The sequence below is a fragment of the Drosophila kikkawai genome, chromosome X (genome assembly GCF_030179895.1).
Source record: "Drosophila kikkawai strain 14028-0561.14 chromosome X, DkikHiC1v2, whole genome shotgun sequence".
In the NCBI taxonomy this organism is placed as follows: domain Eukaryota; kingdom Metazoa; phylum Arthropoda; class Insecta; order Diptera; family Drosophilidae; genus Drosophila; species Drosophila kikkawai.
The window spans coordinates 26,863,166-26,882,588 of record NC_091733.1 but is presented as its reverse complement, the minus strand read 5'-3'; the positions used below and the strand labels follow the sequence as shown (position 1 = coordinate 26,882,588).

The window sequence follows — 19,423 nt, the reverse complement described above, 5'->3', positions numbered from 1 at the left end:
TCTCACTGCCCCAACCAGTTCCTGGCTCTCTGCCACTTCCAGCCAGTTTTGGCGATACCAAAAACTTTCGCTCTCGGCTACGCTCTCTCGCGCTCTCTCTCCAGCCCTTCGGCGGCACTCGTCTCCGTTCGGCACAGGAAACAGTGGTGTCATTCCCGCTTGTTTTCCCTAAAATTCAGCTTATTATTCAGTGTGATTGCGGAAAACAGCGGGCAGCGGATAATCGAGCTTTTTTCGCTCAGACAAAAGTGACATCACTGACAGGAAAATCCATTTTCCACTTTTCCGTGTGCGGGACGTCCTTGTCGTGCGTGCGCGTCGGTTGCTCGCGCTGACGGTGTTTTCAAGGAGCATAGGCAACATGGAAGCATAAAAGGAGAAAAGAATAACAAAAAGCCATTAGAATCGGTAGCTGGGTACCAAGGGTACACTTCCAAAGTCGCAGAAATCGATATTAAATGAAATAAATAACCGCGAGCTGGCCCGCAAAGTGCATTCGCGTCTGCATTGCGTTCAAAGTGCGATTTTTTCCTAGTTTTATGTGCAAGTGCTGTGCAAGGAAAAGGAATACGTAGATTCGTCTCCTTCTTTTTTTGCTTGTTTCCATCTTTTTTTTTCGGTTTCCTTTTTTTTTTTTTTTTTTTTTTGTCAAAATTCGCGAGAGTCCCCGAAGGAGAAGCAAGGCCACATAGAAACGAGGCGAAAGGAACGGCAGCGCAATAAGGTAGCAAAAAGTATTTTGTTTGTGTGCGAAAGCGAGTCCCGTTGGTTATGTTAACATTGACAGTGAAAGTGAAAACGAAAATGAGAATGAGCTTGAGAATGAGAATGAAAATGGAAATGAAAACGAAAACGAAAATGGGAATGGAAATGAAAATGAAAATGCTGGGATGTCGGCGATAAGCGTGTCTGTTATTGGTAACGCACAAAATGTGTGTTTTGGGCCAATCGCGAGCAAAAATAATTCATTTTCCCCTGACCCAGACGCTGCGTGCATGTGTACATGTATGTCTGTGTGTTTGTGTGTGACCCAACCAGCCAAGTGCCAGTGTGTGCACACAAACATACAATATGGTGGGGACAGGGAGAGAGAGAGGAGCAGAGCAGAACAGAGCGGAGATCCGGGAGAAGTTGCGAACCAGCTGCTCGTCGACGTAAATATTTAATTGCCCAGTGGATGTATACACACAGTTGTATAAAAATACGAAAAATCTGTACATTATTCCAGCCAGCGGCCAAGCAAGTGAATTGTTTATATTGTTTATTATTTCGTACGAATTTCACGGCAGCCACACGCACACAGAGACAGCGGCTCCCCCACCCCCCACCCCCTCCTCCAGCAACGGTACAGCGGTATTAACGGTAAAAGTGCAGGCGTGAGCAGTGCGTGCAGGAGCAGGCGGAACACAACAAATAATAGCGATAGCGAAACTTGTAACTGAACGACGACGACGACGACGACAGGTCCTGGCTGGGACATAATCCCCACCCACATTGACTACGAACTGAACGGAGGAGCACATACATGTGCTAAAAAATTGTTTTGCGCAAACTTTTCTGCCTTTCGCTAGCACCGAACGGATGTTGTTGTTGTTCTGGTTGTTGATACCGTTCGTGTTGTTGTTGTTGTTGTGTTGCGTTTATACACACGCACACAAAGTCATCATCAATTACATCCCTCCCCCGCAGCCAATGCGGCGAAGCCTCGACGTAGTGTGCGTTATCTGCTGCGCCTATCGAAGCTTTTTGTTGCTCCGGCTCTCCTCGCTGGCTCTGTGTGCGTGCCAGCTCTCACCCACACACACACACACACTCTCACATACGCGGGCGGCCCGCCTAGGCACAGTTTCTGTGTTTTTTTTTTTTTCCGTTCCTGCTGTTGCGACCGATACTGTACCATTTAGTTTATTGGCCTGTATTCCTGTGCAGATGTAAACCTGTGCGTCGTCGCCACATCTGCGTCAGTCGGCGATCAACCAGGTAGGGTCAGTTCCAAGCCATCTGCGATAAGTATACTTCCGGACAGCTCCCCGTAGCTCTGATCGTAGAAGAATCCGCGATCACAAAAGGCTGAAAAGAACATAGCCATCTACTGAGGGCCAATATAAGAAATCGTTACGTCATAACGTGTCAAATCGGGTCATAAAGTGCCTAAAGGCCCCCATGATCATATCTTTATCTTTTTTCTAAAAACTGAATCTAACAGATGTAATCCATTTTCCCTGTAACTCGATGACACCTCCATTATGTTGCACCACTAATTAGGAGCAATTTGTTTGGAGGAGAGTTATTTCCGGCACACCATCCCCTGCCCCTCAGCGTTTCGCACAGTCTCTTCACTCGGATCGACAATGGAATATTGTTTATCTTTATTTTGTAGACACGTGAAGTGTTTCTCTGCAGATTCCTAGACGTGTGAGGAGGGAGCAGCTGGCTAACATACTTTTCTTCTAGTCGATTTAGGCACATACAATGCTCTCTATATGTTATAGACTTTTCTTTTTTAATTTCTTAAATGAAACCAAACGGTTTCACTGTATCGAGTGGGTTATATTTTATTTTAAACGGATTCCCAATGGTTTTGACAGAGCTGTTCAGGGATCAACAAAGACCCCACCACGTCTACAATAACAAATAATATATTGGGAGGGAATGCCAAATAATGTTTATTGTGGCAAAGATTTGAGATTCTAAAAATGATAAATTAACTACGAAAAATGCCAAATGGACTGGACTGGACTGGTCCGGCTGCCATTTCCTATAAGGCCAAATATGTTTGACGGCCGACAATAAGCTTAAATAGTGCCAAAATACGAAAAAGTACACACACACACACACAATTGGCCCCGACTAGTCAGTCAATTCAAATTGGTACATACCAAAAATCCGTACGTACATATGTACATATGGCTTTGGGCTTTCAGAAGATGAGGAAGTGTTGGTGCTCCCACTGTTATTTTCGCATTTGCGGCGCAATTACTCAGCCAGAGATCGTGATCGAGGTCCAACTGAGCGATATGGCAACTATCCCTCTGTGTATACAGTCGTGGTCATTAGAATAGTGAATAGTCAAGTTTACCCAGTAACTTTTAGTGTTTTTCTTGGTTTTCTAATTAAAATATAAAACTTATTTGTACAATATAAATAGAATTTAGAGAGTCTTAACAACCTCAAAAAATAGATAATACAAACACAAAAAGTATAATCCCTTCCCTGTTTTTTTAAATCCGTTGGAAAAAGAGCTAAATTGGCCTTACTTTTGCTGGTTGGGGGATGCAGCGGACGGATTCAAAGAGTATGCTTGGGGGGGGGGGGCTTTCAGCAAAATGACTTTCGTAGGTGATTCCAACGTCATTGCTATATCCTATGTTCCGCCTTTCCGGAGGATGTGCCCCCCAGACGTGTCTATACGGTAGGCAGGCAGGCAAGGCAAGGCAGCACAACCTAGAAGAATAAGGTGGGTTGCGTCAGTTGTTTCGGTGGCCTTGACCAAAGTAATGTGTGGGAAGATTAAACCCTCAACGAACGTAAACAATGGGGCATCTTAAAGTAATCCTTTAAGAAAGCCTCCCTGCTTAAGGCAACTCTCGAGAGCAAAACCCAGCGTAATCGCATCAACTGTGCCGTGAGCACTGCACTGCACACGGGATGGTAATCAATATCAATGCAAAGATAAGCCCTGTGACTACAGCTACTCCATGGCCGTAGTCATCTTCATCTTCATAGGCTAAATGCTGTTCAGCCGAGTCGATTTGCATTGCATCCCAGAAAGACAGGACCTCTTTTTGGTCAAGCACTCGCCTCGAGGTATGCAGCATATTTTTTTTTTGTACTAGCACCGGATGCCTTACAGTCGGGGCAGGCGGATAGTAAATGAGGTTAATAAGGGCAGGATGGATGGGGTGACCATTATATGCAGTGGAAAACTTGAGTAAAAAGTGCCAACACACACCTATCATATTATTATATTATATTTTATATATAATAAAAATATATTGTGTGCGAAATAATGTGAGGAGGACATAACCGATGCGAAGCAAATTAATAAACTTCTGCTAACTGGGGGGCAAGTGTGTGAACAAAAAAAAAAAAAAAGCTAGAGGCAGCAAAGAGTCAGGCCAACAACAACGAGGAGAGCAGGAAACCTCCCTCGCAAACGGAAACTCATTTGCCAACAGTTTGAAACCAACTTCCGGCCCAGTAACGACGACAACGACAAGGGCAGCGCCTGCGACAAATGCACGACAAAAAGTCACATTTAAAAGGGCGAATAGGGATGGTATGCCAGGCCAGAGGTACGGGGGAGTTAAATATACATATATTATATATTTGTATATAGTTGTAACATCAACAAATTCATTGCTACTTGGCAAATTAAAATATAAACGACAACCCAAAAAATTGTATTTACCTACGTTTTCCATTCTCTTAACATTGCGCATTGATTTTTAAATAAATTTGTCCTGTAAATATCCTTTCTAAGGAGACGGGGTTGTTTGCCAGGTAAAGGCATTCGCTAAGTAAATAGAGCGGCACCGACTTACATAATTTAATTAAACCCTTTTTAATTTGCTAGAAGTAATAAGTCTTTGCCAGCGATGCCAACTAATGCTTTACATGATTGACAAATGAATGAATTGATGGGGAACAGAGGGAGAAGAGCCTTATTGATTATATTTCTCACTTGATCTTGGGCATTTTACATAGAGGAGTTGAATTTATGTATTTAATTTGATAGTTTTTATTATTATTTATTAAATTAATTAATTATTCCTAGATTTTGTTTGTATAATAATATTCTGCGAATTTATTTTTAATGTGAAAGAGTTGAATTTTTTTTTGTTAATTTGATATTTTTTTTATTATTTATTATATTATTCCTAGATTTTTTTTTTAATATTCTGGGAATTTATTTATTTAATGTGATTTTTTATTATTATTTATATTATTAATTAATTATTCCTAGGTTTTTTTTTTAATATTCTGGATATTTATTTATTTAATTTGATTTTTTATTATTATTTGTATTATTAATTAATTATTCCTAGATTTATTTTGTAATATTCTGGGAATTTATTTATTTAATGTGATTTTTTATTATTATTTAAATTAATTATTAATTATTCCTATATTTTTTTTTAATATTCTGGATATTTATTTATTTAATGTGAATTTGAATTATTTTTTATATTATTAATTAATTATTCCTAGATTTTTTTTTAATATTCTGGGAATTTAATTATTTAATGTGAAGGAATCGTACTTATTTATTTAATGTGATTTTTTTATTATTATTTGTTATAAAATTTAATTATTTCTAGATTTTTTTTAATATTTTGGGAATTTATGTATTTAATGTTATTTTTTTTTATATCAATGCAATATTCTGTGTCTAGAGCTCTTTCTGGTTATTTACTACTTGATTTTATTGCTTTTAAATAATTGTAAATCAAGGCTATATAAATAACTTTGCTTCAGTTTATAACCATGAAACTTCTTTAAAACTTGTTGTATTATTGTACTTTTTACTTGGAAATTTCAAGTGGACTTTCTGCATCCAACTTGTATCCTTGTAATATGTACTTAGGACTCGGGGAAAAATTGAATTCCAATACTAGTTAGTGCATATTTTTAGTTGGACGGTTGGATTACCTCATTGTATTACTTATATTTGTGAGATGAGCTTTTCAAGCTGACTCCCGAGGCTTGTCAACTGATTTAATCCCACTTAAATGTTCTTTGAAAAACTTGTTTATTTCATAAAATACTCTCAACCATCATCTGAATTTCGCTTCAAAAAACCCTTGCCTTGCCTTGCTTTATTCTGTATATTCCCCAACCTGCCTTATGCTCATCCCCATTTGGAATCAATGCCACGTGAATATGTTGTCGTAGTTAAATAGCCTGGCTACCTTCCATTTACCCTTTCCTCTTAGTTCCTATCAGCTAACGTGGGTGTTGATATATGACTGTATTGTGCACATGAGGATTGAGCCCTGGTGAGTGGGAGTACAAACACCCACCCATCTATCCATCCGGTTGGGTGGCTGCACTCTTTCGCAGGAACTCTGGCTGCATTGGGAACGCTTTTTTAAGTTTATATCAGATTACGCGCAAATAGTTCCATAAATCATTCTTCATGTTGATTATAAAAATAGCTTTTACCTCGAAACGTAGCACCGCTGCTTGGCTAGTTTTCATTTTAATGAGCGCACCGTGCTCTCTCCCCTGCAACTTATTAAGCCATATTGGTGTCATTGCCTCCTCCGTTTCTGCGAATGCAGGTGGGAGTCCCAGTTCCAAAATGCTATCATTAAAGGACGCGGGCCAGCAAAACCTGGCACATTGAAGTCGCACGCAAGCGAAGCGTCTTAACGGGAATGGAGCGTGGGTGGTTAGGGGGGAGAGGAGCCTTTTGGGGTAAAGGAGCGCGGCGAAAGTGTGTTAATGTCAAAATGGTTACACAAGCTAGCGGCGGGCACGCACAAACAAATAAATAAGAAACATGCATATACAAACTTTGACATCAACTATTTTCTATACAAAATTGTTTTCGGGGAGTCCCTGGAACGGTTTTGGAAGAGACAAAGACGGAGAGGGAATTCCCTTGCATGTAAAGGCTTCATATAGCATAGAAAGGATATAAATTTGATAGAATTGCGAAAAAACCTTGGCCAGATTAACAAAGATGTTTTATTTACTCAGGAAACTAAAGCCTCTTAAATGTGAAACACAAACAGATGTTGTTAAAAAACAAGAAGGCGTTTTTTTATATTGTTAGATAGATTTAATAAAATACATTATTATTATAATAATAATAAGAATACGTTTTCATGAATTTAAGGTTTAAGGCAAGCCACGAAAATACAACATTTTAGATTTTATTTTACTATTTTTCTCATCTTTTGGCCGTTTTTTCTGATTTACCTTGTTCAGTTCCTTTGCTAGCGAATTGCATTTGTTTTTGTGGTACATTTTTCATAAAAACTATGGCGAATTTGCGCTAAAAATTCTACCTTAAAAAAATATCACACATGTGCACATGTAATTCCCAACTGGTTTTAACCTTCCCGGAGTGAAGTGAAGGTGACCGAGCCTTAGCAGATGCTATTTAATAAATGATATTATTTATTGGATATGTTTTAGTACATTGTTATTTACCCTCAAAGTGACTTTACTGTTCGTTAAATTAAGAAATATTGCCCTTAAATTTAAAAAAGCAGCTTTTTAAAACGATTTTAGGTAACAGTTTTTATAAGTATACTTACTAATAATTATTTAGTAACTAACATAATGTTTTTTTTTTCATTTCCTTTGCAGATTGTAACCCGCACCTATTACCTTCAGGAAGCCAGTTGGAGGTCATGGAATCAGGTTATATATGGCCAAGAAAAGCCAAGGAGTCCCTCTCAACTTAAAACCGAGTTCTAAATTCTCCTGAGAGAGGTCCTTCCTTAGGAGATAGAACCAAAAGCGAGCCAATCATGAAACATTGTAAGTTTGCAATATGAGAAACCATTATTCCAGATACATATACATAGTTCCCAGTTTTACCTTTAAAAATGTATCCTTAAACTTACATTTTCCCAAAAATTACACCTTTTCTTAATCGATTTTCATCGATTATGGTTGATATCCTTCACAGCAAATATTTCCATACACAAGGACATGATGGAATTCGGATAACTGCTAGCAAAACGATACGAAATTAGTGAATAAATTATCCTTTTAGCGGCTGGAAAAGCACGTTAAAAAATCATGAAACAAAGATATATTGACATACAGGCAGCAAAACCACGTAAATGATATCACACATTCAAAACGCAGCGACTCTGAAGCTCTTCTAGAACCCCCATTCCCCCCCACACCCCCATACCCCACTCCTAACTATACACGGAATATAGCCAGAAAGAGGAGGAGGAGCAGGCCGATAGGGCCCAGAGAGAGGCAGCGAAGCCGCAGCCATGGAACCGCCCGGTGGAGTGCCGCCGGATAGGGATAGGCAGCTAGTGCTAAGGAATCCCTCATCGGCTCTTGTCCCCGTGGTTGTTTCCGCTCCGGTTGCGGCAGCTGCTCCCAATCCGACGCCGCAGCAGCCACCGCCGCCGCCGTTGTCTTCGTCGCAGTATGCCAAGCCAACCAGTCTCAATCTTCAGCCACATACCGTGCTCCAGGCAATGCAACAGTTGTCACCATCGGCCGCCGGCAACAACAATGCATCTGCAGCAGGAACGACGGCCGCCGCCACCAGCAGCAGCAGTGGGAATGCCAATAGTGGCAACAGTCCCGCTTTGGCATCCACCGCCACGGCCATATCCGCCACAACGCAGGCGGCCACAGCCTTTAGCGGTAGTTCCGTTGGCCACCATCATTTGCAGCATCACCAGCATACCCAGCATACGCATCTTCAGCATACCCAACAGCAGTCCCAGGCAGGAGTAGGAGGAGGGACTGCCACTGCACCGAGCACCACCACGTCACTACATCAGCATCACGGCTCTATAAGCGGAACTGGAGCGGGCAGTGGCGGCCTCATTGGTGGGGGTGGTGGTGGCAATCAACAGCAGACCATAGAGAAGCTGTCGCGTCCCATGGCCTTTGATAAGGTGAGTGGGTGGCATCATCCGTAAAGAGATACCTTCTTTTTACTTGACTATTTTCCATTTAGATGGAAATGCTGGTGCGTGAGATGCAGGATCAGGAGCATGGCGTACCCGTGCGGCAGCAGAAAATGTTCCTGACCTCCATACCGTATGCGTTTATGGGTAAGTTTAACTGACATTTTGACAGAATATTATCCTTTTTTTTTTTAGAAGTAGTAGGTTCTATCCTTTTGAGGAGTTGTATCCTTTCCCAAGCCACATATCTCGCCCATTTTAGCATCAAATTAATGATTACAACTCCCATTTCCGCGCAGGATACGATCTAATCGAATGGCTAATGGATCGCCTGCAGATCGAGGAATCGGAGGCCCTCAATATAGCCAACCAGCTGTGCCTGCACGGCTACTTCTTTCCGGTGAACGACTCAAAGACGCTGACCGTAAAGGATGACTCGTCGCTGTATCGTTTCCAGACACCCTACTACTGGCCCTGGCAGCACAAAGCTCCGGATAATGTGGAGTATGCCATCTATTTGGCCAAGCGATCGCTAAGGAACAAACAACGGCACGCACTGGAGGACTATGAGGCAGAGGCTTTGGCCTCGCTGCACAAAAACCTTAAAGGCAAGTGGGATTTCATTTCGATGCAGGCCGAGGAGCAGGTGCGTTTGGCCAAGGAGCGCAAGAAGGGTGACAAGATTGTGGGGGACTCGCAAGAGCGAGCCTATTGGCGTGTCCACCGTCCACCGCCTGGCCAGTTTACACCGCTGGAACCCTGTCCGGTGCCGTCGCGCGATCGTCAGGGCCTCAAGCCGAACAAAAAAAAGACTGTCGAGGATATGCAGCGCGATGTTGACTATCTGGGCAAATCGCTTAATCGGACGCGTATGAAGATGTCGCAGGCTTGCGAGTCGCTTGTTTGCTACTCGGAAACCTTCACCGAATATGACTTCTTTCTGCAACCGGCTCTGCCCTCTAATCCCTGGGTCACCGAGGATGTGGCCTTTTGGCAGCTGAACAATACCTTTGTGGAGATACCCACTGAGAAAAGGGTCAAGCGTTGGGCCATTTCGATAGAGGAGCTGGTGTCGGATCCGACGGGTCTGCAGGAGTTTACGGGTTTCCTGGAGAAGGAGTATTCGCATGAGAATATACGCTTTTGGATAGCCGTGAATCGTCTACGGAGGTCTGCTCACTCCCAGGTGGCGCGAAAAGTCAATGAAATCTATGAGTACGTAAAAATGCTCCAGGAAAACTTGCAGGAAAACCTTACCCTTTTCCCTTTACAGAGAATTTCTAAAGCCTGGAGCACCCTGTGAGATAAACATCGACGGCAAAACTATGGAGAGCGTTTTGCGTGGCTTGAAGAACCCCTCGCGCTTCACCTTTGACTCGGCCTCCGAGCATATATACATGCTGCTGCTGAAGAAGGACTGCTATCCGAGATTCATACGATCGGAGCACTATAAGCGCCTGCTGGACACTGGCATACAGCCGTCGTACAAGAAGCGTTTCTTTAATTTTGGCGGTGTGAGTGGTGCCAAAAAGAAAATGACGGCTGCCTTGTCCAGTCAACCGAATTTGGGTGAAGCGGCCAAGGGTTCTGCCGGCAGTGGTGGTGGTGGTGCCTCTGGCAGCTGCTCCATGATGCAAGCACCGCCGCCTGGTAATTTGGCGCGACGCCGGGGCAGCGATCGTAGTCTGACGGGCTCGGCCCATGAGCTGGCCGTGATTGGGGTTAACAAGGAGGCCGGCTCCAAGGTACCGCACTCTCATTCCCAGAGTAATCTCAGCGAGATTCCGTTTAGGTAAGTGAAAGTAAAAGAAATGAAGAAAAAAGAAGAAAAAAAAGAAGAAAAAAAAGAAGAAAAAACAAGACAAGAAGAGCGGAAGAGCAAAGGCGCGTTTTCAATAAATGATTTTTAAGAGCAAGCTAATATATTTTAATTTTTATTTATATATTTTTCATTTTATTTATATATTTTTCTTAGTATTTTTAATTTAATTTTTGATTTAATTAAATTTTTTCCTAAATTGAAACTGAGAAAAGCCAAAAGCTTACATCATTTTCATTTGGGAAATGCAATCTCAAGCTTTTCCTGTGCATAAATATGATTTTATATATTTTATACACCATGCTCACGACCTTGATAATCGATACCAAAACCGATACCGATAACAACCTGAATACCCTCAAGCTCAACCTCAACCTGAACCTCCACCTCAACCTCCACCTCCACCTCCACCTCAACCTCTCAACTTGAATTTAAATTGTATGAAAACCAAAAAATTTGAACAATTGATATACTAAAACAATTGATTATATATACCATATGCCATATATATATATATATATATATTATATATATATACAACGTCACACACATGCACTGCAGTAGCGATTCGATTTATCGGGGCGATATGCCACAGCGCCACATGGCGATCATGGATATTGGGATATATGCGGCCTACGGGAATCGCGAAAGTAGTTTGCAGGCAGTTCCGTAAGACATCTTTATTCATTTCGGTTTCATCTTGTATCAGAAAAACAAAACAAAAATATATATTTCCAACTATTTCCAAAACCGTACAACTAGTTTTCCCCTCCTCGTTCTTTATATCGTTCGATCTGTGCATAGACCCAACCAACCTTAACTCTGTCCAAAACACTTGCGTTTCTTAATTATATACTTTCTCTCTGTGTCGCCTGTTTCAGTCATTTGTTTAAGGATCCTTAAAGGATAACACCTAGGACGGGAAATAAATTCATTTTAGTGTATAGGTTTTGTCTAAAAAAAATATAACTAAAATAAATTGATTAAAAAAACTAAAATTATATAGGTTCGATCTTTTTTAAGAAATAAATTCTAAAAATAAATCGATAAAAATCGATAATTTAAATAATTAAAATATATATTTCTATTTATAATAGTAATAATAAATAATAATAATAATAAATAATTAAAATCAATATAAATTACATCACAAGCTAAAACACAAATTTTACTATTACTAATTAAAATTAAATTAAAAATTCAAATGAATTTTATATTTAAAATACTTAACTATTAAGATCCGATAGTCCGTCTTAGTAATCATGTCCCAGAAAGTTATCTTTATCATTACTATTTCTATATACTGTTTTTAGTTACCCTGGTGTTACCTTATTTATAAATTTGTGACGGAATAGGCGACATGCTATTCTTGTGTACATTTTTACTTGTTGTAAAACTTCACCGCCAAATGACTGCCTTTGTTATTCCCCCAGTTCTTGTAGAGCCACCTCATGAGTGTATTTAATTCGTGGAGAATTATATGATATATAATTTGAAGGGATCAATTATGTACTTGGATCATTGTTGAATCTGTTGAGCTATAACTGGGTATCTGTCGTCCGTCAATAATTCATTGAGTTTAATTTGGAAAGCGTTTTTGTTTTAGTTTTTATACGGTTTATAAATCCGCAAACTAAATTTGGGATTTATATTTATTTTTTTTTTTAAATTTAATTTTTAAAAATTCTGAATTTTTTTTAAATAATATTTGGAAACATTTTTTAATTTTAATTTTTTTTTAAATTTAATTTTAAAAAATTCTGAATTTTTAAAAATTTAATTTAAAAAAATTCTGAATTTTTTAAAAATAATATTTGGAAATAATTCTTAGTTTAAGCAAAAAATGCATTAAATTTAATTCAGTAAGCGGGGTTGTTTTATTTTTAATATGAAAACCAAATCGGCATACTACATTTTTTGTTTCGTTTTTTAATTTAATTTTTTTAAAATTTTTTTAATAATTTAAAATGACAAAATTATGAAGAAGAGTTTGATGTTTTCTTTTTAATTTATTTAAAATATTTACAAATTTTATATCATTTTTATTTAATTATTTTTTAATTTATATTTTAATCTAAAATCTAAATTTATTTAAAATATTTATAAATTTTATAATATTTTTTTTTTTATTTATATTTTAATTAAAATCTAAAATTATTTAAAATATTTAACAATTTAATATAATTTTTTTTAAATTTATTTAAAATATTTATAAAATTTATATCATTTATTTTTAAATTTATTTAAAATATTTATACATTTTATATAATTTTTTTTTATTTATTTAAAATATTTATACATTTTATATATATATATTTTTTTAAATTTATTTTTTAATCTAAAACTCAGTCAAAAATGCATTAAATTTAACTCCGATCCCCAATTTCTAGAAATTCACAATTTTCGTTCTAGTTTTGTAGCCTTTCTCACGAATCAAGTGCCGCGTACGTGGCTCCAGAGTCGGTCCCTGTCGACTATAGCATTCCTCCCAATAGCTGATAGCTGTTTCACTGTCATGTCCCCCCAGCCCCTCGGCTGCTGGGGGCTCTCTATATTAATCCCAAAAGTCACCGCTGTGACCCTGTGTTTTTTGCCTCGCTTGCTTCTTCAAACTGTCTCCGAAAATATGGTTTCGATCTCTTTTCTATATGCTCGAATGTTGTTGCTGTTGTTATTGTGTGTTCTGTACATTTTTCAACAAACAAAAACAAAAAAATTATTAAATTAAATACAACAAAAAAAAAAAAAGAAATGAGACTGTTGACTGTTGACGCCTTTTCCCCCCTCTTCCGTTACCAGTGTACATAAGCTTATACGTAAGTCTATATGTTAAACACCAGCATTCCTTCTTAACCACTGTCTAAGTGTGAACTATGCTTCGTTATTTTGGAGACTCTCTTCAAATGTTTACCTCACTTTTCCCCCCCTCCCCTAGAGAAACGCCAAAGACAAAGTCCACCGTTCTGGAGACATCAGAGTCCACCGCCTTGGTTTTGGCCAGCAGCAGCGCTGTCTGCCCCTGGGATGAACCAGCCGAGCCCACAGCCCAGGTGAAGCTATCTGTGTGTCCCTGGGAGCTGGACAGTGTGCCAGAACCGCCAGCAACCACCACAGTGGCGGTGACAACGATGATTCCCTCGAAGATCTCGCGTTCCGCCGCCGCCGTCCAGCCGCTGCGTTTGAACAGGTAAAGGAAAATGGTTCTCACCTGTGAAGCTCAGGTAATCTATCAGGTAATTCCTATCCTGACAGCACTTCCTCGGACAACAGCGATGTGAACGATCGGCTGCAGCGGAATCTGGGCATACGCCACCAGAACACTGTGGACAGCGGCGAGGCAAGCATAAAGCGTTTGGTTCCCAGCTTCACCGAGCAGCGACGGGCTTCGGTATCATTTACACCCAGTCGCACACCTGATTTCCAATTGGGACGCACTCCAACGACAACGACAACATCCTCCTCGCCGATTGTGGCCAGCAGCAGCCAGAGCCAGAGCGTGAGCAATTCCACGCCACTGCAACAGCAGCAGGTCAACATCATTGCCAAGGATCCGCCATCCGGCTCGGATGTGGATGCCATAGAGCTGGAGGAGGAGCTCAACAAGTTGTCGCTTAGCGAATCTTCAGCCTCGGAGCTGCCGCTTGTAGTTATACCCACCCCCACGCATACCCCGCCGCCCATAACCAAGATAACGCCACCACCACCACCACCGCCGGGAGAGGGAAATAGCAGCGGCAGCAGCTCCTCTGTGGGGAATTGCCTGCCAGCTGCAGATCCTGGTTCCCCCGGGCCTCCAACTGGGACTGGGACTCTGGTCAAGGAGGTGCAAATCGAGTTGATCGAGTCGGGAGAGGAAACAATAGCAATAGCAGCCAGTCCGCCCACCATCAAAGTCCTGGAGCTAGAGGCAATTACTCCGGTATCCTGTGAGCCCGCTGACCCAGGCCAGGACCCCAAGACAGAGACTACCACCGAGAAGGAACCACTGTTGGCTGAGGAGGAAACAGCAGAGAATGTTGTGGCCGAGGAGCCGGTTTTAGAGGAGCTATCACCCACCACCGATGAGTACCAGGAGGGATTGCAGTTTGGCAGCGACACCAAGGATGTGGTGGATGACTACGACAGCATAGATGCTGATCTGCAGCTTGGCTACATACCGCCAGCACCCACACCGGCTCCCTCGATGGCTCCACTGGCCGAGTTGGATGTGGACACGGTGGATGATGAGCCCTGCGATTCGGGAAGAGAGCCAATAGCGTCCGCTACGGCCACGCCCACATCCAGCAACGAAGAGGCGCGCAAGCGTCGCAAGAAACGAAACTCAGAGGGCAAGAAGCTTGGCGGCTCGCAGGATGACAAGGAGAAGGAGAAGGAGAAGGCCGGTGGAAGCAGCATCAGTGCCGCCGATCACAATGCAGTGTGTCCCTGGGAAGATGAGTGAGTAATCAAAGTATTGAGTTTATATTTAAATTTTTAGATTTAAAAAGAAATGTTTATATACTTGGCTAACTTGCTATATATATATATATATATATATATATATCCTTCGATTTCCACAGGAACGTGAGCACCAACGACGGCACCTTTGTGAAGACATACGCCACACTGGGATACTTATGAATAAAACCAAATCTGTTCAAGACGGTGGTCAACAAGTTGCTGAAAAGGAAGTCATACAAGAAGTAGGGCCTGGGTAGCTAAGTCTATATCTATTATAGTACGAGCATATATTACAACGTAAGTGTAAGTAATTCAATAATTGAATGTACATGTTAAAGCTTCTCATGTTCTTGAAATCACACAAACTAGAGTTGCGAAAAAATCGATTATTAATCAAATTAAATCGAAATAGACTTTTTGTAATTTTTTTAAAATTAATTTTTCATTAAATAATCGATTATTTAATATTCGATGATCGATTTTTACCCTCAAAAATCAAGTTATTAATGATTTTCGGCTTCAAATATATACGAAATTATACTGAAAATCCGTTCAGACTTTTAAAACCTTAACGATAATCAAAGAATTGATAGTATCGATTTTAAAATCGATTTTTTCGCATCTCTAAACGAAGCCACAGAAGAAAAGCAAAGCCCCCGGCAAAAGTGGTTAATTGCTGAAAAATTTCCAAATAATGTTTAAAATAAAACGGCTACAGAAATTAAATACTTTATCTACAAGCATAACTTATAAACAAATCAAAGGAGAGTGGTTGCAGGAGGCCGCTTTCTGATCAGTTGTAAAAAATGGAGCTTAGATTCGGAGACAGAAAATATTTAATGTATACAATGTATATGAAGTTTTAAGCAAAATGAGAACCCACATAGTCCTGTCCTATGTTCAAGTTATATATATATATATATATATATATATAAATATTCGTAGCTTAGATCCCCCCCAACAGCGTAGATCCGACACACAGAGCCTAGGAAAATATATCCTTGGTCTTTCAAGCCAGGGTTATCCTGTGTGTTTTGTGTGTCCGACCTCTATGAGATTGTCATTTGATTATTTGATTTTTGTTATATTTATTTTAACCGTGCCTTTAGCTAGAAATACCTGCGATTGGCTGAAGCTAGAAATATATACTTTTGTTACCATTAAACAACACTCAAAGCCGAGATTCCTTTGTTGATTGAACTAGCTATTAACATAAAGTAGAAGTACGAAATGTTATTCCGCACAAATTGAACTGAATTTCACACTAAAGTTTTAACGAAATTATAAAGTTTAATTTCATTTAACCAGAAAGCTCTTTGTTCTTTTCTTAAACACCTCTAGTTTCAGTTATTTGTTTAAATTTATTTCTAATATTATTACTTAACCCAAGAAAAGCAGTTTCATTTTCCGCGTACATGAAGCAACTCACGAGCCCCAAAACATATGTGCAGGGCAAATGAAACTACTGTAGTTAAGGGGTCTAATTTTAAGTTGAATTTTTAAATTTAAAATTAAAATCTTTGAAGAACTCCCAACTATTTAGGAACTGAGGTAAACTCTAATTATGTTCTTGTTATAGTTTTTGTATTACGTTACGTTTGCTTAATTACTTGTGAGTTTTAAATAGTACTAGCACATTTCCCTCAACTCTTCAACTCTTCAACTCTCCAACTCTATGTGACTAGACACAAACAATCGCAGAAATCGAGCTATGCTGTAATTAAACATTAAAGAAAAAAAACAAACAAAGCCCACATCTATTGGATCTATCGATCTGTCGGTGACGCACATCCTTGAGATCATCCTTGAGGCCACAACACACCGTTACAAAACGATCAAGCAAATCAAATTCAAAATGAAATCCTGGTTGTTTGCGACTAATAAAACCTTTCTACGAATCGAATCGAAGGAATATAACTTATCTTAAAAAACAAAAAACAAAACTATTAGTTCTAAGAAACTAAGAATATTTCTATTTTCATTGTGCATTAGCTATTTACTGTCGAAGCCCGTTTTGCTGGTAAACAATCTTTATATATGGGATATCGATATCTGCATTATCTTTGTGCTTTCTATATGCTGTAATACATTTTTCAACTACTTCAATTAACTAAAAAAAAAAAAAACACAACTAAAAAGCTAAACAAACTCAAAAGCTAAAAAACTATAACAAAACAAACTATAAAAACTATACAAAAAATGTACCAAAAGTTCGAACAAAAACCTAAGAAAATCAAAGTAAAAGAGTAAATGTTTTTGGTTAGCTAAGATATTACGAAGGGAGAGGAAGAAGGGTATAGGGATAGACAGGAAGTGCGTACAAAATGTGTACATGAAACCACCGTTAAACTTTGCTTAATGCGAGCCGAGCAATTAAAAGAGTTAAAAATCAGCAGCAGCAGCAGCGTCAAGCATCAGCAGCAATAGTTCCAAAATTGTTGTCAAAAAAAATAAAAACGAGAGTAAAAATAAAATAAATAAAAATTAAAGCAAGTAAATAAGTATAATAATAATAATAATAATAGCAGCTTTTAGAACAACACCAAAAAATAAAGTTGTAGTAAAATGTGCAGAAGCAAAATTGTATTGTTGTTTTTTATGTACATTTACTTTTTTGTATTACCAAAAGAAAAATTGTTGTAAGTCAAATATGCCAAACAAAAATAGTTTACTAAGCGTTTACAAACAAAAATAAAATACAGGCAAGATATGAATTACTTTAAAAAATAACAAAAAATCACAAAGAACAAGTTCCGAATGTTTTTCGAGTAGTCAAAGGAGTCAAAGGATCAAGAGATCTTAATGGCTTAAACTAGGCCAAAGATCTTTGGTATCTGACAGATACAAAAAGCCAGGTGGCACGACTTTCGAGTTCAGTGTTTCCCTGGCACTCAAAGAACCAGCTTAAAATTATCAAATTATTTTTGAAATATTTATTAAATTATTTTAACATACATTTAGAAAATTAACTAACCTTTTCTTAATTTAATGAACTTTGGTTATGAATTTATGGCTTGATCAACTATTCAGAGCTGTAATTTCCCCTCAGTTATTAACAATATTGTACTAACTATATTGTTCTTTGAGTGCCGGGCGAAAGTTCAAGTAGAGAAAAGAAAATATCTTCAAGGATAAAGAAGTTGCTGCTGCCGTCACCAAGCCATTTTGATAAAACAACAAGAAAAGAGAAGAAATACAAGCTAAAATATAGAAAAAATACAAGTAAATGTACACTACAACACACGAACAAACACGAACAAACACGAACGAACACTAACGAACGAGCGAACGAACGAACGGTGAGTAGCATTGCCCTACAAATATTTACTTTAATTTCTGAATAATTAGTGCTCATATCACTGATTAGAGAACAGGAATGCGCAAAAACAATATGCTTATACCTAAGATTCCAGAGCTTTTAGTAAACGCCATGTAAATTCTGGGTCATGAATAAATAAAAAAAAAAAAACTATGAAAAAAAAACCATAAAAAACAAAAAAGAGAAACAAAAAAAAAAACAGTTGTGAAAAGTGAGGCGTTTGTTATTATGTATGCATGTATCCAAGTCATTAACTAATGATGTCGGGGGTGTGGTATATATATATATATATATATATATATATATACAAGAATATATATAATTATGTATATTTACTGATTGTTATAGCAAATTTAGTATTTAAACAAATTACTGCAGAATAAAAATCATTGTTTGTCTATTTATTATGCCATTAAAAATATAAGTGTATACAGCTTATACTATAAAAAAGTGTTAAAAACATGGATTATTTTGAAGAAAACGAAAAAAATAAAACATGAATATACAAACAAGAAGAATGTTAGTCAGTAAACAAAAATCAAATGTAAAACAATTTAAATGTAGACTGTACTAAAAAAAAAAAAACAAAAATTCAAAGAAAAAATTGAATATCAACCACTCCATCACGCAGAATAACTAAGAGAGAGTTCGCAAATTGCATACAAAAGTTGGATGGACAAATTATTTGCACAGTGCAGAAAAACGTGTTATAAAATTATTATTATACTATACAAGAAATATATTATTGAATTATGCTGATAAAATTAAAACAAAACAACAAAAAAACCAAACAAAAAACAGAAACAAAACCATAAAAGTATGTATAAAATTCAAATACAAAATGATTTAAATGAAGTACAATAAATATTCAAGTGACGAACATGTACAAGGGGTTTCTCTTTATTCTCTAAAGGTTTTGATTATTTTGGATAATTTTTTATGATTTCTGCATGTGTTGCTGCAGAGTTTCCAGCTTGTTTAGCCCGTTCAGCTCCTTAACCATCAGGCACAGGCTGGCGGTGCCGCCAATCCTTTCAGCGAGGAGGAACAGCTGGCACACACCCGTCAGCACGAATCCCATGCTTCCAGCAGATCCATAAATGGCTTAAGGATTTTGTACCTTTCCATAATAAAAACAATATCTGGCTGATTGAGCCCAAGGTCAGGGTGTTGGTCACCGCCCAGGCGGCCTGCCTCTGAGCCTTGAAGTCGCCCGTCTCCAGGACA

The 19,423-nt window shown here is 38.5% G+C and overlaps 1 protein-coding gene across 1 annotated transcript; it reads left to right on the top strand.

Annotated features, from left to right (window-relative positions):
- The first annotated feature begins 242 nt into the window (after window positions 1-242).
- Window positions 243-19,085, top strand: LOC108082946 (uncharacterized). Its single transcript, XM_041774707.2, has 9 exons — window positions 243-724; window positions 7,321-7,494; window positions 7,646-8,606; window positions 8,669-8,765; window positions 8,918-9,833; window positions 9,892-10,410; window positions 13,373-13,624; window positions 13,690-14,874; window positions 14,997-19,085. The coding sequence occupies exons 3-9, from the start codon at window positions 7,965-7,967 to the stop codon at window positions 15,055-15,057; spliced, it is 3,672 nt and encodes a 1,223-aa protein (XP_041630641.1). The 5' UTR covers window positions 243-724; window positions 7,321-7,494; window positions 7,646-7,964; the 3' UTR covers window positions 15,058-19,085.
- Window positions 19,086-19,423: the final 338 nt, after the last annotated feature.